The sequence below is a fragment of the Lagopus muta genome, chromosome Z (assembly GCF_023343835.1).
Source record: "Lagopus muta isolate bLagMut1 chromosome Z, bLagMut1 primary, whole genome shotgun sequence".
Taxonomy (NCBI): Eukaryota; Metazoa; Chordata; class Aves; order Galliformes; family Phasianidae; genus Lagopus; species Lagopus muta.
This window is the reverse complement of record NC_064472.1, coordinates 27,341,865-27,365,394: the sequence shown is the minus strand read 5'-3', so window position 1 is coordinate 27,365,394 and position 23,530 is coordinate 27,341,865. Positions and strand designations below refer to the sequence as shown.

The following is a 23,530-nucleotide window of genomic DNA, read 5'->3' as shown; positions in this document are numbered from 1 at the left end:
AATTTCCTTTCTTATTCTGTCTGCCAACTTTGTATCTCTGGTTCTTTAGGATATGCATCCCAAGCTAAACATCATAGACAGCTGAGATGCATATGCTGTGGTAAGACCAATCAGAGTACTTTCTTGTAGACCACTACTGCTATATTTTCTTATCTGTCACCATCTTTCTTTCCTTCATTTTTTTTCCTTAGTTCAACTAAATTATTAATTGAGAAAGCATTTTGGTACAAATTAGCAAAGCCCACTTAAATGCATCGTATATTTGCTAATCTTTATCTAGATAATATTAATTAAGGATTTCATTAACTGTTTACCTTTTCTTTTCCCTTCATATCAATAATTACCTAACAGCTGTTCAGCTTTTATGAGTCTTTCATGTATCTTCAGGTCTATCAGGACATAAGATTTTTGTCTTTTCAGGAGATTCTTTCCAAAAAGGAGAGAGATACAGTTTTCAGCTAAGTCTCTTCTTGAATTAGAATCTTAAATGCGAAAAAGCTGCAATATCTTGTTCCTCGGACCCTGTGGAAATATATAGTATTTTTAATAGAAAAATTAATCTTTTGGAATTACTGATTAATTTCTACTTTCAAAAATACAGTAAAAATAGTACAGTGTTTGGATGGCTTTGTTGAATGCATAAAATCAGGAGAGGGTAAGAAAATATAAGGATGAGCGAGGCAGGTATTTGCTTCAGCTCATCTCTGTATTATTTCTTGTTCTTACAAAATGCTAAAAACTTTTCTCACTTCATAAAAACTGAGAACTGTTCATGTATTGATACTTTTTGTTTCGATTATAACTGAAAATCGCCGTTTCTGGTAAAAATAGCATCTACACTAAATTGGAGATTAATCTTTTTTTTCTGATACGAGCTGCAGTTCTTATTTGTGGAACAGCTTTATTAAGTAATGCTTCAGCGTAGAGCTCTGCTTTGCTATCACAACAAATTCTGAGCGATTTTGTTTCTTGAGTCATCCAGAGACATCTTTAAGTAGTTAGAAAAATACATCACAAGTAAACTTGTTTTCAGTTAATCTCACTTTGTGTTTTCAGCTAACAAAAAGTAATGTATCAATTGACTATGCTGTATTTGAAAAAAATGAATCCATAGCTTTTTTAGTCGGTAACAATTTTTACTGAAACTAGTGAAATTATACAGCATGATCATTAACAAGATTCAGAGCCCATACTATTAGCTATGCAGTGACTTAAAACCAGTGTGAAAGGCAAATACCTGCCCTTCAAGAAAGCATGTTTGTTTTGAGAGTGAAGGCTCTCAGAAGTCTTGTACTTGCACAAGGTTAGGAACATAATGTTCTTAACATAATGTTTTTCATACAAGTGTGCCATGAAAAAAACTTTGCTATTCTGCAGCATCTTACAAAAAAAACCTTTATTTTAAAAACTAAATGTTTAATTCACTTTCAAATACTGAATTTGTGTCCCAGTTGAAGGTGGAGATCCTATGTGGACTTCATGTAGATCGTATCATGACCATTTGTGACTGTCTGCTGCCTTCCAAAAGCCATTCTCTTCAAATAACTGCATTTTCAAACAGACAATTTTTAAAAATGGAAAAAAAGTTGCTTTGATTTCTTACACCTGTTTGGCAAGAGCAAGATCAGTTTGAAAGCATCTGTCTTGCCATCTGAACAGTGCAAAGTCTATGATTTTAGTTACAATTTTTTGTTTTATCTGTAATTATACCAGTGAACAACAGTTGTTATGCGTGATAGTACTTTAAATCAGCATGTAGTTCCAGAAAAAGAGATTTTTTCAATTAAATGAAATGATAATAGGTAAGAATACAACTGTTCAGCTGCAGCTTTGTGGGGGAGTGGAGGGGTGGATAAAAAAAAAGATAATTTGAGCAGTGCAGATAAACAAGACCAGCTAAAGGGAATGTACAATCACTCTGGGCTTCTCAGTCTGGACCTTCAACTGAAGATAGCTTATACCAAGTGCTGTCACCCTTCAGCTGATCAGCCTTAGAATATTTGACAGTTTTAACAATGTCCATACTGTTGTTGTGTGCTTAAATTATTTACAGATTGGATAATGTTAGGCAAACTGTGAGATAGTGAATGCTTAAACTGCATCAGCTTAGCTTATTCCAGTGGGTCCTGGGGAAAGCATGCATGGGTCCAGCTGACCAGATAGCTTAAAACTTCAGCAGATCCATAGTATGGTAAATTAATCCTAGGTGTCTATTGGGTTTTTCAGTACCATTACAGAGGAGCACGGCAGCTAAAGCATGCACTGTCAGTCCTAACTATACAGTTTTTCTCTTTAATTATGTATTTGTTTTTCACTCAGTATTGATCTAACACAACAATTTCTCTTGTATATATTTTCCTGACTTCTTCCAGGATAGAATTTTGTGCTGCCTGTGCCAGAAAGTAAGTAGCACAAAGGAATAACTTTGAGAAACGTAGTCCAAATAACAGTTGTGAAAGTTTTCTGCCCTCAATGGAGATGTTTTATGAATTGTCCTGGATTTAGTATAGCTACCACATCACTGAAAGACAACTCAGGAGACAGACATCCATGCAGAGCAGACTTGCACTTCAAGCTTACTCCATTTCTAACGAATAATCTTCCATTTTTGTACAGATTGGTCAGTGATGTAATGCTAGCTTGTTTTGGAGAGCTGTCACAGCACTCTCCCAACAAAGAAGACTTTCTACAAGATTTCCTCCTGTGACATCTGATTGGAAGAAAATCTTTTCAGGTGTTATCACACTGAGGAAGGGAACAGGCAAACAGGATTTCTCTAATCCTGCTGCTTTTCATGCATGATTTCTTGCATTTTTCATTTGTAACTCTTTGAAAAACAGACCAGCTAGCAATGGCTGGAAAATTTCATAATACTCTTCCTTATTACAATAAAGAAAAAACTCTACGCTGTACTGCTTGGATGAAGAAGTAGATTATTACACCTCAGCTGTGTCTGCTTCAGTTTTGGTCCATGTTAGAGGCTAGTGGAGTAGAGCAGACTACATTTATGTGGAACATATTAGAAGTAAGGAAATAAGTGCCTGGATCGTCTGGCCAAAGCAATTGCCAGAATTGCCTTGCAAAGTGGCCTAACTAGTAGTGCCAACCAAAAAGGGGGTGCTTTACAGAGGTGACCTTGCACAGCTAATAATGATCTTGCAGATGTTGCTCTCCTTCCATTGTGCAGGACCCATATTTATAAAAGGAAATATTAAATCCAGAGGGACCTAGACAGGCTTGAGCAGTGGACCCAGGTGTACCTCATGAGATAGCACCATATGGTCAGATAATGTAGTTAGCAAATACATCAATCTCCCAGCATAATAGTACAGAGTTCTTGATTCTTGCGGTTCTGCTTACTTCATGATGTTCATTGTTTGCACTGCTTTAGAGTAGAAGCCATCTTTTTTCATCGTGAGTACGTGTTGATTTTACGGCACTTTACTACTACTAGTAGTACTACTAGAACTGATAGTAGCTACCAGTTTGTTGTAAGTTCTTGGAATGAACAACATTTTATGACAGAATTTAAATGTAATGGTAAGTAGAAAACAAAATCAATATTTTCTGGCTTTTGCTAATATTTTTTATTTCATTTTGCAATACATTTCATTTCATTCAATTTCCGATCATTTCTCAATGTTTGAACTTTTCTAAACCAAGGAAGACAATGCTTAATGCAGATCTTACAGGAAATAAAGTCTTTTTTCTTTTCTCTTTCTAAATAATTGATAAGGAACGAGAGTTAGAATGTTATATCATTAGAATCTCAGCAGGCTGTTACAGCACTAATGTAGTTACTCGCAACATAGCTCATTCTGTGACTATATGAATCTGGAGAAACTGCTCTGTCTATGAACACCTGCCTTCTGGAGAGCAAAAAGCTTCTGTCCAGGTCGTACAGTATGAGTCCAATAAGCTTCTGCATCTTTCAGATTTCATTGAACTTTTCAATTTCTAAGTTTAAATTTCATTGCTAAAAGTGCAAAGGGGAAAGAATGTAGAGAAGAGGAAGGAGATCTATTTTCTTGCTTTTAGAGCAGATAAACATGAGGATATTTTCCCTTATTTGTTTTAGACAAAGGCAATTTAAATGATGCCATTAATTCAAAAAGAAGTGCATTCAGGGGCTAAGGTTCAGTGAGCAGTGCCCGTGGCAACTATGAGACAGAAAAAAAAAAAATCAGATAATAGTAAGTGTTTTAATCCTCAACTTTAATCCCTTTACTTCCTGTTTTCGAAATGAAATATAAATCAGGCACCGTGGAGTGCAGCAGTTTCTCCTGAAAGGGATGCTGGCAAAAAAGGGATTAGGATTGAGCAGTGGTGTTTAAGGAATTTATCCACACAATTTATTGCAAAACTTTGGAAACCACAAATGACCAATTCTTTTTAGCATGGTCACTGCAAAATACAGACCTTGAAAACAGTGGAGAACTTACTGTGGCTGTAGCTGTTTTCCCAGATTCTGTAGCTTAGTAAACAAGTCATACCTTGCAAGTAGGTTCTGTCCTGTGGATGTGCTTTTGCAGTAGGCACAGCATGACTACTGTATGTGTCTGGAGAAAACAGTCATGGTGTGTGGAATGGAGTTTTTCAGAAGTTGTGTGTAGTTTGGGAAGCAGTTGTGATTTCCTGACTCCTGCTAAGCAGCAAAGCTTACCCATGTCTGATGCCAGTCTGCTAAGCAGAAAAGTTGAGAACATTTTTGATGGCCTACCATTTCTGATGATGCAGCAGTAGTTACTCCTAAATAGCGACTCCCATACATACTGAGCAGTGAAAAAGAGTGAAATTATTCCCAGCAACTATTGTTATCCAGTGGGGGTACTTAGCAGTAATTTCTTAGTAATTTCATGCCAGTTTCTCTGTACTTGTACAAATCAGTGTAACACTCATCTCTTGCTCAGGAAATTTCGTTACATGTATGTTAAGTACATGCATTTTCCTTCTAAAAATGGTGTATTTTAATGTGCAGTACATGTGTGTGTGTATATATTTGTACATGTAAATTTATAAAATCTGTATTTACAACTCTTGTGGTTGTAAATATGAAACAACAATAATCTCTGCTTTTTAGAGATTTAGAAATATCTTCAAAAGTCAGATCACAGCTGTCTTCCAGTGTTTGTTTCACTGTTTTTATTTGCTTTTGTTGATGATCCTTTATCTTTTGTGGACTTACATAGGCATTAATATTGGCTACTGGGCAAGCCAGAAAATCTATGTTTGTATAGCCTTACATGATAGATTCATTCTCACTGTCAAAGAGCTTACAAGTCCAAAAAAAATTTCCTAATAATGCAAAATAGGCTTGCACTCATTTACTGTTTGTGTTATGTAATATTAGTAACTTGTGTGTATTTTGTTCACACTTCCTTACTCTGCTCACTGTTTTATCCATAGTGACTGCCATCCAATTACACAAAACTGATTAGTTTCTTACTCGTCAAGAAAAAAAAGTCACAAGCATGCAACTTTACTAAGACAGCATCCATAAAATTTTATTTTTTATGAAAGAATCCTGATTTTTAGTAGCTCAGATTTTTTTGTATTTATTTTTATCATAGATTCCATATAAATTTAAAGTTATATAATACAAAAAATATAATTGATAAGAATTTGATTCTAGAGATACTTGTCACTTATTTCATATTCACATCCTCTCATGAAAAAAACACATTACTCATATTAGCATTAAAAATAAAATAAACAGTAACTGAATATCAGACAACCATTCATGCTACTCTGGAAGAAACATCTGGACCTATTGCAGCTTGTAAATATGGATAATGAATGAAAAGCATTTGTCAAAGTCTTTCTCACCTCCTTTTGTTTCCTCTTTCTTTCTTTTCTACAATTTAGGTATGTTCTAGAATAATAAATATATCTCAAAAAGTTAATTCATGTTCAGGTTTAATAATGAATCACTGGATTTTGAAGAGAAGAGATAAACTTCAGCATACATAGTCTGCAAATGTAACCTTTGTGTTATAGTCACCATACTCGTGGTGCTTAGAGTGTGTAACACCAACTCTCTGCTCTCTTGAAACAGTTTTTTACTGGAGCATGTCATCAGGAATCATTTGAATGAGTATCAACACTTCGTAGCACAGTAATGGGTCTTTTTCAGCTGCATTTAGAATCCTTCCTTTCTACCATTGTTTCTTCACATCTGAATATAGGACAGAAACTCCTGTCATTTCTCTTCCATCTCTTAGGATTTTGCTGTATGTGCTGGCTAATATTCTAGACCTACTCACCTTTTATGCCTCACTGTTCACTCTCAGCCCCTCATTTCCTGAAACTGGTACAGGATGCTAAACAAGCAGGAAAATGTCAGTATTTCGAATAGTGTCATTCTGCTGATAGAAGAGATCACAGACATTTGATAAGTCTCCATTATCCATGAACTGGGACATTCATCTGTCTTTCACGTTGCAAAAGGCTACACATACGTTCATCTGTACAAGGTCCAATCTGTACAAGTTGCCCTTGTCCTGAGTACAGTCTTGTTAAGCATGAGGCAGATTTCCCTTCATCACATTTGAGAAATATGTGCTGTAATGGAAGGATATTTATCGGAATTTAAAATAAAAGAATTCTCCTAGTTTCAATTCCTTTATCTAACCTCTCAACATTTCCTTATTCCTCATTGCTATTTATCTGTATTATATTGGTTTGTTGTTTCTTATCTCTTGTGTTGCAGTTGCGATCAAGCTCAGAGTTTGGACAGGACATCCTGACTGACTGCCTCACAATCCAGCCTCTCCAGACAGCATCATCACCACACAGTGCTGTGAATAATGTACTGGGACACTCCCCAGGTCCTGCTCATGACATTTACCCAGGTATGGAAAAGACAAGAAAAAGCTATATTACTGCTTGCTTGGGATTAAGAATTATTTTACAGAGTACTCTAAAATTCATGTCTATCTTATGAGAGGAACAGAATCTGCAAAATAATATGAAACAATATAAAACAGATTTTCATATCTCTCTTTTTGTTGAGAAGGGGAAAAATTCTAGTTTTGTTCCTGAAAAGACTTATCACAACATTTTTCCTTTATAGGTCCTAAAGGGGTCCTAAAAGAAATCTACTTCCAACCACTTTGCTGTGGTCAGAGTTTCCACTCACAAGATCAGGTTGCCCACTTCTACAAATGCCTTCTTGTAGGCAGCTTGAACTGCTGAATTCATCTGGATTTAAGAAAAGTGTTTTTTTCTTTTCATTATTCATGAGTCATACATCACTACATCAGTGAACTTAAATGCTGCATTATGATCTCTAATATTATATAAGTACAACAATAAGCATATTTGTTCTATAAATGTGATAGTCCTATTTTTATTGTGTGGATTACATATTTGAGATTTGCATATTAATGCATCAAACTGACATACTGGCTAAATGTACAGTAGATTTTCAGGCTTTGGCTGTATTTGAAACATTTGGGAAGGAAGGAAAATACACCTCAAACCTCAAGAAAACAGTGGGTAGGATGTGAACATTTTAATGTGGTATTCTAGTAGTTGTGAAGACATCTGGTTTTAACTTTAAGACAGAATGCATTACATCTTCTAGCAGTCCAACTACTACTTGAGGACCAGATGTAGGATATGAAAGAATTGGCTGAATGATATATGAAGTGCTGAAAATGACATTAAATGAAGTGGTTACCTCAGTAAGTGGTTTATTTTACTGACAGCCTTGGAAACACAACAGTTCTATCATACGTTTCTGTCGAGGTTGCCGTAACATACTTACTAGTTGATTTTTATGTAGGCTTATATGACAAAAATCAGGAAATTTAAAGCTCTGATTTAAAGTTATGAAGTCCTAATTTATAAAGCAGTTGATATTATCTGCAATCTGTTAACTTCAAAAGCCTTTGTCTGATTATAGTCTGTGTGGCACCTGTTACCTCCCTTACACGTGTTCGCAGCTATCTATAACTTGGCAAATGTCTTGTAGTTTTATACTCTTACTACTGAGGCAATACTAGTATTGTTTCACTTAAACTGGCTTAGGGCATTGTGTCAGATATAAATTAATCCATGCCACTTCATTGTGACAACTGCATGATCTAGTTGAAATTAATTGTTTCACTAAGTACTCAATAGAGTTGCTACATAATAATATACTATATAGCAAAGTCAGTTATGTCCAACAGGAAGGGACTGGCGTATAGAGTAGGAATTACAACATTATTAATGCCCCAAACATGAAATGCAAAACACCTGAAAGCTTACGTGTACTTGCACAGAGAAGTTACTCTTTCATCTTCTCTGAAAACAATGGTCTATTTTGTAAGCATAAAGTGAAACAGTGAGACTTTTCTGAAAAATAAAGCATATCATTTCTACAAGGAACTGATAGAGTACACATTAGCTGAAATATGTTTGTGCCACTTTTCAAATAGAAGCAAAATAAATTTCCATTTTCCAATGCCTTCAAACTTCTCTCACTTTAAGGCTGCTTTTCTCATACTTTATGTATATTTAAAGCAAATGAAGGCTTTCTCCTTTCCTAAGAGATTTACATGTTTAGAAGCAAACTATTAGAAATTAGCAAACTATTAGAAATAAGATTACAAAAACAGGCATTTAGATAACAGTCTATTTCCACTCACTGAAGTGCAACAGTGCCTAGAATGATTCCTGTTTCTCTGTGCAGATACAGAATCTAAAGACACAGATATATTAGATGAAAATATGAAATAGTCTTATTGATTACATATGTATTACTTAAAATTTAGATTGAGGAAATGCTTGTCTGCTCTTGTATCTTTGTGACTTCATTGAAGAAATCTAAACTGAGTATAATCCTGTTAATACAGTGAGGTAGCATACAAGATCTGCTTAAAATGAACAAAAAGTTAATGAAAGTATGGCTAACAGTAAAACAGATTGTCTTTATAGAATGCAATATAGATATGTTCTCTAAATTCATGGTAGTGGTAAGAGGAGAGATATTTGGGGGGTAGAAGTAAACAAAGTGCTGTTTTTGCAATAATAAACCCAACACAATAAATAATATAATTGTTGATAATTTGCAAAGAAATAGGATGATTATTCTTCTTTTTATAAATGTTGCCTGAAATCATAGTTTTCTGGCTTCATTTCAAAAAAAAAAAAAAAAATGCTTTGGGTTCCGTATCTTTTTAAAGGCTTCATTTCTGTCAGTTTTTTTAAGGAACCTTATTCACAATTAGCTTTTTCTCTCCTGTGTTCCTGTGCACTAATGCATGTGAACTTAGCTTCTCATAGAAACAATGTCTCTACAGAGATATTCTCATGGAAAATTCTTACATTCTAAAAAAAAATATTTCTATTGAGACTTCAATTTTTTTTATTATTTTTTTTTAAATCTGAATCTTTTGCTCTTTCTGGATTATTTTATCTTGTATTTCTCAAGAGAAAAAACCGTTTTTATTAAGTAGTGCACTTAATTTTACATTTTTCTATGTGGATCTAGCTAGTAAGGTGTTACAGAATTACAGAATCACAGAAACATCAAGGTTGGAGAAGACCTACAAGATCACCCAAAGTCCAACCATCCAGTGATCACCAATAGTTCTCAATAAACCATGTCCCTCAACACAAAACCCAAATGTTCCTTGAATACTTCCAAGGTCAGTGACTTCACCACCTCCCTGGGCAGCCCATTCCACTGCCTGATTACTCTTCCAGAGAAGTAGTATTTCCTAACATCCAGCCTGAATCTCCCCTGGAGCAGCTTGAAGCCATTCCTTGTGCTTCTATCACCAGTTACATGAGAGAAGAGGCTGATCCCCAGCTCACTTCAGGTAGTTACAGAGAGCAGTAATGTTTCTCTTATTGCTGGAGAAGAGCCTCTTTTTCTCCAGACTGAACATTCCCAGCTCCTTCAGCCACGTCTCATAAGGCCTGTGCTCCAGACCCCTCACCAGCCTTGTTGCCCTTCTTTGAACCCGCTCCAGGGCCTCAATGTCTTTCTTGCAGAGAGCAGCAAGATTGGAGTCAGTGAGAATGGTAGTGACCATGAATGTTTCTTCATTTTCATACCATTCAAATCAGATGTTTAATGGGAACCTGTGTGTTCACAGAAGCAACACACATTTAATAGTTGAAGCACTGGAAAAGCATGCCATACACACAGCTCCCAAAAAAAAAGTGATCAAGTTATGTAGCACTTTCTTAAAAAGCATCCAGAATTTTCTGTCTGTGTGTTAAGAGCTATTCTACTGGGAAAATGACCTGTCACTGACAGTGGTTATTGACTGCCATTAGTCTGTGAACTGACAAAGGCTGACAGTCTTTCCCTTTTTGCTGGCGTTTACCACATTCAGGTAGTAGCTTGGGCTAATGCCATGTCTTTGCTAGAAGGTCTCATGGTAATATTTCCTCTGGGAAGCAGCTGCCAGCATTGCAATTTCATTTCACTGCATGCCCACAGAGATGTTGTTACTGGTATGCTACCTGCCAGAGTCTGTGAGCATTGTGTAGTCTTCCACAACATCATTCATGCCGCTGCTCTTCGGGGCTTCATTACAAGGCTCTGTGGGAGCCCAGGAATGCTGCTTTCTCATGCTGTGATCATTTAACATAGCACGTGCAAAAGTATGTTTTTGCAGACAATATCTATGCTTTTTCTTCCCTAAAGATTGTTCCTTCTCTTCTGGCCCCTGCCATAGTTAGCTTTTATTTTATGCCATGTACTGTCCATCTGTCAGAAACAGACACAAATACAGAGAAATTGCCGGGAAATACAGCAAAAATGTACTATTGATTCTGTGGTGAACACTGCATTGGGCTTTAGGCTGCTCGAGTTCAGAGAAAACAGCTTTTGCCTATGGCAGATGATTGCCCATGCCTGGCAGGGTGATTTTTTTGCCAGATCCCCTGTACAGCTGTAGGACCTATGTTACCACTGCAGCCAAGCTTGGCTGAAAATGTGCAAGCACACCTTAGGACTTTGTTTAAGACAGGGAATAATATTCACACTCCAGACTTTTTTCCTCTATTACAGCCCTGAAATAATTTGTTTTGCAGAAAAATATCACAGTACTAGAAAACCAAGCTGTTGAATTTTCTTACAGATGCCAATTATTTTCTCATTTAAAAAAATACAAGTTTTTCTATATTTCCAAGGAGCAATTTAAATTATCAAAGCTTTTGTTTACAACAGGGACTCTAAGTTAGTATTTATTTAGCAATTTACTGATTTACATTAAGTATTCTCTCTATTTATTCTGTCAGAATGCTTGCTTACTTTTCAGTATTTCCTCCTGTGCTACATGTGAGCAAAATATGGCAAATTCTAAAGGATATTTGTTTTTTCTCCTCTGCATTCCTGTTGATACTAATCTGAGTGAGAAGATTGAACAGAATGATTTTTGGGGGTACATGAGGACAGTGAAAACACAACTAAAGCTACCTTGCTCTTATCTTAGAGAGATCCCTTTCTTATTAAATTATTCCTTGTTGCTTTAAACTTCACCTTGTTGTCTGCATCCTCTGTGTCTTTCCAAGGCCTGGGAGATATTCAACTGTCGAATGTCAGCTATGACTTGCGTTAGCATTAGAAGGCTGTGATCCATGTAAGAATTAGCAAAGAGTAGGGCATGGAGCAGAGGGCAGTCATAGGTGGTTTTGTTAATCATCTTCGAGACACTGTAGAACAGTCTCCATTCCTCCAGCTGAGCCCACCAATGTGACTCATGCCTACTTTCTCTACACTTTAAATTAGCTCCATGGTGTCGATGTCAGTTATTTATATTCACAGTGGTTTCCTGTCTGGGCTTTCATTGACTGCCAGCTTCACCACCTGAAACATGTTCAGGTCTGTTCTTGGAGGAGGTTACAGCATAATCATAGAATTTTATCATTGCTCAGGTTGGAAAGGACCTTAAAGATCCCCAAGTTCAACCACAGCCTAACCATACTACCCTAACACTAGCAACCCTCCACTAAATCATGTCCCTGAGCACCAACATCCAAACTGTTTTTAAATAGTTTAAACATTCAGGGATGGTGACTCAACCAACTCCCTGGGGAGCCCATTCCAGTGCTTAACAACCTTTCTGTAAAGAACTTTTTCCTGATATCCAACCTAAACTTACCTTAATGCAACTTGAGGCCATTTCCCCTCATCCTGTCACCTGTCACCAGTGAGAAGAGACCAGCCCCACCCTCACTGTAAGCACATTTCAAATACTGAAAAAAAGCAAAAGGTCTCCCCTCAGCCTCCTCTTCCCCAGACTAAACAACCCCAGTTCCTTCAGTCACTCCTCATAGGGCATATTCCCCAAGACCTTCACAAGCCTTGTTGCCCTTCTTTGGACCTGCTCCAACACATCAATGTCCTTTCTGTATTGAGGTGCCCAGAACTGAATGCAGTACTCAAGCTGAGGCCTTACCAAGTGCAGAGTACAGGGGCAGGATTACTACCCTAGCCCTGCTTACCACACTATTTCTGATACAAGCCAGGATGCCACTGGCCTTCTTGGCCATGCGGGCACATTGCTGTCTCATATTCAGCCAACTGTCCATCAGTACAGCAAGGTTCCTTTCCACCAGGCAGCTTTTCAACCACTCCCCCCAGGCCTGTTGGGTTGCTTAGGTTTGTTGTGATCAAAATGCAGGATAATTATACTCCTGAACCTTTCCTTAACTCTGCTTTAGCTTTGTGAGCACCCAGTGTATCACACTGGTTGGCTCTCAGTAAGAAAGAGAGGAATTACAGAAATAAGCTGAAGAGTCGGGGAAGGAGGTCAGCTTCCACTCTTTTGATCTTGGGCAGCAACATTCAGAATTGTGACCTCAGAAATAGGGGTTTTTTTTGAAGATAAGGTTGTGTCCTTAAAAAGAATGCTTGTTCTGCTAGGACAGCAGCATCCATAGAAATGTTTTAGCTATAGAAAGACGTTGATAGCAGTGATAGCACCCTTTGGGGAACTGGTTTAAATTCTAGAATTTTATCAACAGATTTGAATCAACTCCAACGTGCTCAGTAGCATAATGAAAGTTTTATAGATATAATTTAGTATTGTAAACTAAGCTTTTTTATAAAAAGACTGGAAGATATGACAACAAGTGGTGACTCATTTTCCTCTTGTGAACAGCCTAATTTTTTTTTTAAATCTGATTCCTTTCTCAGAATTCATTAAAAAATATATAAAGAGCATGTATTTGGCTGCTGCTCAATATCGACATTAACTGCCTGACACAAATGTCAGTGAAAATAATTGAGTAACTGGATTGTCAGAAGGATTTGGTAATCAGAGTCTTAATTCCAAATTTAAAGAACTTTTGAAAATGAGATTACAGTATTTTTGTGGTAAACTCATTAGGGAATTTAGAGGGAGTCCTGTAATGCTTTTAGTTTAATCAGTTAGAGCCTTTCCTTATTCGAAATACATGCAAAAGCAACCTCATAGAAAATTATGAAATTGTTAATGTTAGTTCCATATTTTTGCATATTTTATTAGGCAATCTATAGTCAATAACAGCAATATCTGTGTTTGGGTTGAGGTCTTCAAGAAATCTGGAGTATTTACAGATGGAAAAATATAGAAAATTATTTAACTACCTAAAAACTGTGCTTTCGGTTTGCTCACTATCTCTGAAAAATATTTATTAGTATATATTTGCTACTTCTACACTAATAAACTATAGAAGAATTGCAGCTCATTCAGGCAAATTTCCCAAGACAAGTTATACAACTATGTTGTTCCTGGTTTCACGAGAGAGAGCATTGTTTGGTAGCAACAGAGGTTATTTAGCTATTATTTGTGTCTCTGCCTGATAAAGGTTATTTCTCTCCTTTTGGTTTCAGTGGCCATGTTCCCCAGAATGCAGACAAGTGGAAGTGGAACAGCAGCTGGGGCAGTGTCCTTGTCCCTGCCCAGCAGCCACCCCTCCCCAGGATGTAACGTACAGAGTAGTTCTCTTCATCCTCCTTCCCAGTTATCTCTTCTCTCAGTTGCAGACTCTGAGAGGTAAGACCACCTTCTGCTTGTGTCCCACACTATGGCTGAGTCAGGACCACCTTCTGAACTGCCAGAAATTGAGTTGTTGCTGTTCAGGAAGTTGCTGATGGTAGCCCCTGGGGTAACAGTTGCTCTGGGCATGGGTTTACCCAAGGAAAGAGAGATGAAAAAGATTATTATACCAGCCTGGTAGTGATGCAAGGCAATTCCTGTCCATCTCCACTGCAGGGTCTTTCTCCAAATTCCTTCTGATTTCCACCACTGCTTGTAGCAAGTCAAACTGGCTGGAACACTTTAAATATCAGAGGAGCCCAGTAACACCTATTGGAATAGAGATCCTGAGATTCATGTTTCAGTTCGCTTGCAGTAGGAGAGTCATAAATTTCTCTCTTTTCTCTCAGTATTCTCTTAATACAGACTATTCCGGCAGGAACTTATCATCTTTTCTGTTATTAAGACTAACAGATAATGAATAGATTTTATTTTTAATTCACTGTTTTGAGAGCTTGATTTATAGTCAGCACTTACTTTATGCTGGCTAGGTACAAACCCTTAGCTGCTTCAATAATTTTAGATATGTCAGTGATGTGAAAATTGCTTAAAATGTTTTAGACATTTTCTAAATTATTTTCATCAGTATCTCCAATTATTTGTATAGCATATGGCATTATCACACTTCAGTGCAAATAGAATAATGACTTCTTCCTATACTATATGATTACTTAAAACCATTTTTTTAAATCTCACTATTTTTCAGTGCTCTAGATGATTAATTACTGTACGTTACAAATATATTTCAAAGTGTTTAATTTCCTTGTGTGATAAAAATTGCAGTAATTTGGAGAACACAAAGAGTCCAATTATAAACCCAGAGCATTATCTAGATTTTGATTACTGATACTTCTTTTGAGGAAAGCATTAGTAACTTCACTTTATATCAGGAAGATGAAAGAGCACAATGGTTCAGGGAGCTGATAACAGGCATAAGTGCTTCTCACTTTCAGAAGACAGGAGTGAATTTAGTTATTTTTGGAGCCACTGAAAGTTGTTGATGCATCAGTCAGAGATTGCTATTTCACTATCAGCTAGTAACTCAGTCCTTCCTCCTCTCTTCTGGCCACACAGTACTGACCTTTTTCCCTTGATCCAGCTTTGTGTGCAAACTCTGGAAGTGCTCGTGCTCTCTTGCTCCTTTTATTTCTTAATATAGTTTTCTGTCTGCTATCCTCCTTCGACAAATACCAGAGCACAAGGTGACAGGCAGGGACTAATCAATAGCTAGTATTACACTGTGATAAAAAACAGTGATCTTCTAATTAGCCTAGGCATGTCTTAACCCAAGGCCCACAGGCTTACTGTGGGCTGGCACAGCTTGCATTCTGGATGCTGCCTGCCCTGCACTATAAAGGCATTAGCTGTCACTCACAGAGTGGCCCCAGGCATTGCTCAGCAGTAACCAGAACATCAGTGTGCTACTATTAATGCTTTGCCAACTGAAGGCCGGGCTCAGGGAGGACTGTGCTGCGCAGTGCTGACTCAAGCAATGGCAAATAATTGTATGCATTTTAATACATAGGTTAAACAGCAGGAAATACACGGTTGTGCTTTCTGTTTTGATACAGGAGTTTGAGAATAGGTAGAATAGGTTTCAAGATTGAAAAAAAAAAAAACAAAAAAAACACCATAAATTTTTATTTGTGGCACCATTTTCAGTTGATATGGATACATTTACACCATGACTTAACTCATAAAAGTCTTGAATGGGTTACAGATCTCAGAATATTATTGCTCTCTACAGAACAACAATAATAAAAAGCCTGCATTGTATAGTCCTTTGTCATGGGTTAGCTGTGCATGCTCTCTTCTAAACAGTTTAAGTTTTTTCATTCTGTGGAGCTACTTTGGATTAAAAAAACAATTCCAGTATCTCAATTTTAGAAACAGGACATATGGCAATCTAAACTCATTAAGGAAAATTCATTAAAGCAGTTTTCATTTCATTACAGAACACATAATGTAAATTAAGATGAGTGTTTAAAATAAAATTTAATACAGAATCTGTATTTTGAATCTAATACAATTAACATGTATAAAGATCCTGCAGTTATCTGTCACTTTCACTACTTTCTGGTTGTAATGCTAGCTGTGAAAATGTGAGCTGAACAAACAAACACTTCAGTGTACAATGCGTGACATAAATGGCTTTGAAACATGTGAATCCCCAGGGAATCATAGAATGGTTTGAGTCAGAAGGGAGCTCTAATGGTCCATCTTATCACTGATAGTACTGCAGGGCTTATGTGTCCGAACAAGGGATTTTACCCCCTTCATGGTGTGCAGTTCCTGACATGCTGCATGTGTCTGTACTCATTCCAGAATTAGGATGAACTGAGATGTACACACTACCTGCAATTGCTTGCATCCACTAGTCTGAACCCTATCTAAGCTGGTTTGGTAACTTCTGTGTCTCTGGGGCTATTCATATGTCCCCTTCCATTCTGGACAGCATGCTTAGGCTTTTGAGTGACAGTCAGAAAGAAATAAGCACTTTCTCTACTCTTCATGGACTGCAAGAGAGAGAAATAATTGGAAGGCTTCTTTTCTTTCCCATCTCCACAAGGTGATGGGAGTGTGAATGTGAACTGAATTAAGCCTTGCTAATTTGAGAAACCAAACCAAACCAGGACAAGAGACACATGTCCTGCTGTTTTCCTGTTTTTATTCCGTGTACAAAGCTCTATGTATTGAGTGCAACTTAGAGAGCATGGATCTAAAAAGCTGTTTAATTCACCAAAGGAGAGAACATGCATAATAAAAATGCAAGTTTACATTTGTTTGTTGCAGTTTGCTAGCTCTGATTTTTAGTACTTCCCTTGTTTGAAATATTGCTGCTATTCAATGAAGATTGCAAAATGTTACAGTACCTTAAGTTATATGTATGAAAGATATATATTTGGGTTTTTACTGATTTTTGTAATAACAGAAAACATGGGCATTCAGTGAAGCTGAAGAAGAAAATAATCTATTGAAAAACTAGAAAACCAATTCTGTTTTTATGTATAATATTTAATATGCAACTTAGTGCCCCAAAACTTATGATGCTGAATGCTTGAAATTATTTCTAATAATTTTGAATAGTAAACTTCCATGGTCACAAAAAAACAAACAAACACACAACAACAACAACAGAAAAACACAAAAGCTGCATACGTATTTTGTATTAGCCAAAGTGAGAGCATGTCAGATGTTTTTTGGAAACCAGGGCTAGTGATATGTCCCTGAAGCACAACATAACCTGGCTTGACTGAATGCCTGGATACTACATGAAGCTGGGAAAAAGAACTTGAGCTTAACTGTTCAGTGATGCATTACTGAAATGCTATTATAAGTTCTGTGGCAGCGCCTCTTTTTGATTATTTGAGTGTGTGGTCATATTCCTTTTATGCCTTTGCTGTAATATGGTAAGGAGCTCCATGCCAGAAGCAAAAGTTTCTGAGTGCTTATAACCAAGGAGTTGGGACATCATGTTACAAAGCCCTTTGTATGTGGCATACAAGGGTCTAACTTGAAGATAGTCTTTAGTTAGTGATGCAAACAGGGTGGTTTTGAAATCAGCACAGTAATTTCTTTCAAGTTTGCTACACTTGAGCGGTTTAGCTGCTGAAACATTATCACTTTTTTTGCTGGTGAGCAAATTACACTTAGAAATGGCAGATAATAGAAGAGTGGAGGTGGCAACACGTCTAATTCTGATCCTGTGCCAGAGCAGACCTAGCAAAGCTTGGAATCGTTCTGTCCATGCTTCCTCTCTTTTCTGAAGGCACTATTTTCCCTTTTGAAACCCAGTTTTCTAATACAGTTTGGCCACAGAAAATGATGCCACAGAAAATGATGAGAAAGATGGTAAAGTTCTTATTTATCTCCATCTTCTTCCACTCCTCTCACCAAAACACTTCTGATGCTTTTTGGGGGCCAGTTCTTTCTTTCTCCTGCCCCTCCTTTGACTATATGGACCACTCCTTTGATCTGATAGAGCAATTTCTGTGTTCCTAAGGCTAGAGATTTTGCAGCATAAAAAGGATTTTTAGACACTTAATGACTGGTAAGAAAGATGTAAATGCAGTCAACATCCCTAAGTAACCTTGGGGATAGAAACTTCCTTTGGAGTTGCTGCCATGCAGGATGCTGAACAAAAATATGAAAAAAATTTTGCTTTGCTTTGGCCAAAATACATTTATTTCTGTTGTAGGAAAAGATTATCTTTAAAAAAAAAGAAAAGGAGAAGATCAGTTGCAATTTGAAGTCAATGGAGATAAATATGTTTTATCATAGGCAGGTAAAAAAAAATCAGGATTTTTAAAAAATCAATAATTTCCCCAAAGCTTTGAGAACCCATTCATAACTTATTGGTTTTTTTAACAGTGTGCTTTAAAGCTTTCATAGAATCATAGAATCATGGAATCATAGAATGGCCTGGATTGAAAGAGACCTCACAGATCAGGAAGATCCAACCCCCTTACCACATGCTGGGCCACCAACCTTCCCACTGCCCAGGGCCCCCTCCAACCTGGCCTTGAGCACCTTGTTCCCTTACAAGCATTCCTGTGTTATACTTATTTGACTGTCACTGAAAGTTAGTTGGTTTACTGAGAATTACAAATAAAGAACAGAAAGAACAGGTATATAATCAACCAGTTTCCAGAGCAGCAACCCAATTAAGTGTAATTTAAAAATGTTAAAAAAAAAAAAAAAAAAAAAAAAGAACATCTGAAGAAATAAAAGACCAATATCTTCAGCTGTAATACTTAATTTCCATTTGGAAGCATATTGAAAGAATTGATTATATGCAAAAATATCATACACTTTATTTTTCATTGTAAAGTCCAGGCAAAAAAAGAAAAATAAATAACAGAGAGAATTAAAATCGAGCAACGTGCAGCACAGTTATATAGTTCTTACCTCAAATAATACCACTACTAGGACCCTGTGCAATAGTCAAATATAGATTAATGATAAACTGTCTTCTCCTCTTTCCTTATTCATACACAAATGCAATTACCTTTTTTCTTTTTCAGTGTAATTTTTAGCAAATTATTTGTTGCCTAAGCAGTTTCGTATGCTGTCATAATTCCTGCTGAATTTATTCAAAACTGCAAGATAATTGAAATTAACCATTTTTCCTGTAAACTACTGAGTGGGAAAATAGAAATACAGAATTTAAAGTAATACGGAATAACAATATTTTCTCAAATTTAGACAAATTCACATTTCTTTTATAACTCTGAAACAGCACACACAGAAAAAGCAGGAATGTACACAAATTAGGGATATGAAACTGACAATGCTGTGTTCCTGTGGCCCAAAGAATAGTTTGGTATTTCAGTTCCTATAAGTTGCTCTGAAAGTAATGCCTTCTACTTATTTCCATGGAAATAATGGCAGATGCAAAGAACACAGTTCTGTTCGACAGAGAAAGCTGCAACACTCTTTTTCAACAGTTGCCACCATTAGCTGTGCATTTTCACTAGCAGTGAAAAAGAGCCTGCATGCCACGCTCATAAAAATCTTCACCAGTGGAGGTGACCTGCTGTTGCTGCCACTGCAGCTGAAATGCATCTCTTACCACCTCACAGCGCTCAGATCTGCTGTTTGGTCTTCAGAAACTGAATGTTTGGAACCGTTGCATGCAAACTGCACGCAAGTGCCAGTGAATGTTTGTAGGTGCAATTTTCACCATGTGGAGGAATTTGGTGGCACAATTTTTCTCCATCCACACCATTCTGTCAGACTGGCCTTCTGCTGCTATCTGTCACACAGCAACAAAATGGAGTAGGATACTGGTGGGAAGGTTCAACCTTTACTGCCATACCACCAACACTAACATAATAAAATAGGGTGCATTACTTTTGGAGCAGCCATTGTAGATACAGATTTTGTTATTTAGCAGTACTGCTCAAGGATAAACAGAAAAAAAAATTCACTCTAGCACTTACTGACTAGAGCTGGCCTAAATGTAAATTACATACACAATCTGGGGAAGCTGTGGAGAGGCAAGGGAAGCGGAAAGTTTATTTTCAGTGTTTAATATGGCAGGGAGATACCTTTTGTATCTTACCACGGCATTCTTCACCCGAAACATCAAGTGTCTTGATATTCACTGAGTAAAGAACTAGCACTGCTGAACTGGGCATCAGAGGGCTGAAGGGATGATTTCTATAGGAGGACAGAACACAGAGTGTGTGAGGGAAGACATTCTGTGTGGGCCACCTCCTCTGGTGCAGATTTTTAAAAGTGCAGCATGCAAGCTTTTGTTCATCGCTGCCGAAAATGCATAGGTAACGGTGGTAACTACACTGAAAAATTGTTTTGTAGCTGAAAGTTTTCTCTATCAAATAGTGTTATTGTGCTCTTGTATCTGTTGCAGTTTCTATGGAAATAAATAGGAGGCATTACTTTTGGAGTGACCCACATATACATCATTTTAACTAGTCTCATCTAAGTAGGTACAATTTAGAAACTTTTTTATTTATCTTGCTTACTGTCCGATCTGGTCATTGCCTGGCAGGACACATTTTTCCTAGCAAGTACTGGAAAAGAAGAAAACTTGATAGCTCCCAAAATAGTCCTCCTGTGATTTGATATCCAGCAAGCATGAGTGAGGGTATCCTTCTGCAAACCTGGCTGGTTCCTGACCACATGGACTGCAGCACTTGGCAACAATTATTGATGTCTATTTCCTAGTGGTTACAAACCAGTCCTTATTGTTCCAGAAGCAAAATTAAATTTGCAGTTCCCTCAGCAACACGCTGTGGTTTGTTTGGGAACAAATCTGGACTGAGACAAGTCCAAGTTTCTCTTTTGTTGGGCATAGGGAAAGTAGAAGTAGATAACTATAGTCACCCATATGAGTAAGCCAGGAATTCATGAAGTGATTCATAAATCGTTATAAAGACCACTAGAGTCTACTGAAAAAGAGTCCTGTCTTGCTGTACAAAGTAGAGTACTGTCATTGGGAGGGTCTTTTAGGTGTTAAATCAAATGTGAGAATTTTAAAATTGTGCTTTATCACTTTGAGTTTTGAAAAGGACATTTTGCCTGTTGTTGGCAGCTGCTTAAAACCATTTTCAAGAAATCAGTTTTCACAAACAAATTGTGAAAACACCAAGGATCACATCCAGTGATTTTTCAAATAACCACAGTAATAAAAACTTACTGTACATTGTTCTTCATCTGTGGTAGCATTTAACACTCTTTTTGTGGGATTGCTATACTCACTCCAGTCCTTTCTTGTGAAGACCAGTTAGCTGTGGCACTCTTTGAAAACATTCCTGATACTTTCAGCATAATACAAAAATTCGGTTATCTTTTTCTGAAAATTATTGTCTAGTATTGTTTTGAAACCCATCATTCTTTGTTTTCTTCCTCCCTGGTGCATACTAGGTGTACACTGCATCAGTAATGTAGAATAAAGAAATATTTGGTGCATTAAAGACTCAGATGACACATTTCCTCCAACTATGTAGTAGCTTATGTATTCTTTAAAGCTAATAGCAAATCAGCACGAAGTCCATCTAAGGTGCAACTAATGTACTTAAAAATTCAGTTGTCTAAGAAAATTGGATAGGCAGTAAATCATACAAAAATTTTGACATTTGCTATACTACAAATGTAAGTTATGCATCTACCAGAAATGTAATAAATGGGTTTCAGGTAAGGTCAAAATCACACAAACTGATTCTGAGCTGTAGCTTAAAATATTTCAATTGTCTTGGATTTAGTTGTGATTATCTGCACAACGACCCTTTCCAAAGCTGTTCTATAGTGCTCCTACTGGACTTGCATCATCTGTTGTACTCAGGATGAATGTACAGCCTCTTTAGACCTCTACAGGAGAAATATTCTTTATTACAAGAAGAAAGAGAATGTTATGTAGTGTGCTGAAGTCTAGTCTTAGAAGAACAGGGATCAGACTGACACTATAGGATCCTTTCGAGCTGTGTTAACTGCAAGCAACAGTCTCTCGTATCAGCAACCACTGAGCCTACGTGCCACAGAGAAGAGTGGGTGAGTGCTTTTGCTCAGTGTAGCTGGCAGCCTACTTCTGGGAGCAGAGTGGTTGTTCTGTAGTAGGAATGCCACGTCAGTATTCATTCATCGTCCTGCATGAATATTTTATTAGCCTTCCCAGCTTTTACCTCATGAATCAGAAAGTGACAGCAAGCCATTCCTGAGCCCAGGCTGAGCTTTTGTTTACTGATTTGATCCCATTGGTCTAGTGGGTAGTTTGGTCACATGGGGTAGAGACCCCAGTTCTTGTAACCACATCCTTCCCTCTTCAAAAATGACTGCCACCTATTTGTAATATGCTTTTCAATAAGCAATTTAAAGGACATATAGATTTAAAAAAAAAACAACATACACAATGTCCATAAAATCCTCATGCTTAGTAGTGTGTCTACTTGTAGTGCAGTAGTGAGAGAGCTGTGTATACTAAGCAGATGAAATGATGAACCTGTGTGGTGGCTGCACCATCAATCTCGCTCTGAACCTTTCTCTTCCACTGCCAGGCTTGTAAGTTTGCACTTTGAGTCCAGATCAACATTTTGATGTCATCTCAACTGAAAGCATTTTAACACTTGCCTTCATAGACTTTATACTGCCTCCAGATTATTTTCAAATTGTTTCAGGCAACATACATAGAACAGGGATTTCTGGAACTCAAAACTTGAACCTGCTGTTCACCTCCTCACAGTGTCCCTTCACCAGAACAGACCACTTCCTGCCCAGGAGGAAGGACAACTATTTATTGATATCTGGCACAGAGTCTTATTATGGCACAGCAGGCAGTGCCTCAGAAATAAGGTTCCCCCATGAGGTTTTTTCTACTACTATGATTTAAAACCTACTTACAGTAGCTAAAATGAGATTTCCACACAAAGCAAAAATTCAGTGTTTTCATTTCACAATTATCAAAGCTAATGATATATCACCTGAAAGCTCGGCAGAAAAGTACCTGAGAGACCTGGTAGACAAAGTTGAACATGAACTAACAATATGTCTGTGCCACAAAGAAGGCGGATGTTATCCTGAGCTTTATTACGCAAAGCACTGCCTTGAAGGAGGTGATTGTTTCCCTCTGCTCAGCACAAGAAAGGCCACATTAGTTTTGCATCCAGTTCTGGTCTCCTCAATACAAGAGAGACATAGATGTACTTGAGTAAGTCCAACAATGGGTATAAAGATGATGAAGGAACCAGAGCATCTTTCCTGTGAGGCAAGCCTGAGAGAGCTGGGACCATTCAGCCTGGAAATGAGGCTGAACAGTCTCCAGCAGAGATGGATGGAGCTAGGCTCATTTCAATGGTACCTAGTGCTGGGACAAGTGGAAATGGGCACAAAATTTAATATGTGAGGTTCTGTCTGAATATCAGGGATCTGATACTGTGCTGAAGACCAACCACTGGCACAGACATGGTCATGGGCAACCTGTTCTATGTATCCCAGCTTGAGCGAGGGGATTGACCAGAGGATCTCCTAATGTCCCTTCCAACCTCAAC

At 37.4% G+C, this 23,530-nt stretch overlaps 1 protein-coding gene across 8 annotated transcripts in view; it reads left to right on the top strand.

Annotated features, from left to right (window-relative positions):
- GLIS3 (GLIS family zinc finger 3) overlaps positions 1-23,530 on the top strand; it is a 158,050-nt gene that overhangs the window by 122,599 nt on the left and 11,921 nt on the right. For all 8 annotated transcript variants that reach the window (XM_048931510.1, XM_048931506.1, XM_048931511.1 and 5 more), the window contains 2 exons: positions 6,710-6,851; positions 13,820-13,982. In XM_048931510.1, the coding sequence (XP_048787467.1) occupies positions 6,710-6,851; positions 13,820-13,982 (305 nt within the window). The remainder of the gene's footprint in view (positions 1-6,709; positions 6,852-13,819; positions 13,983-23,530) is intronic.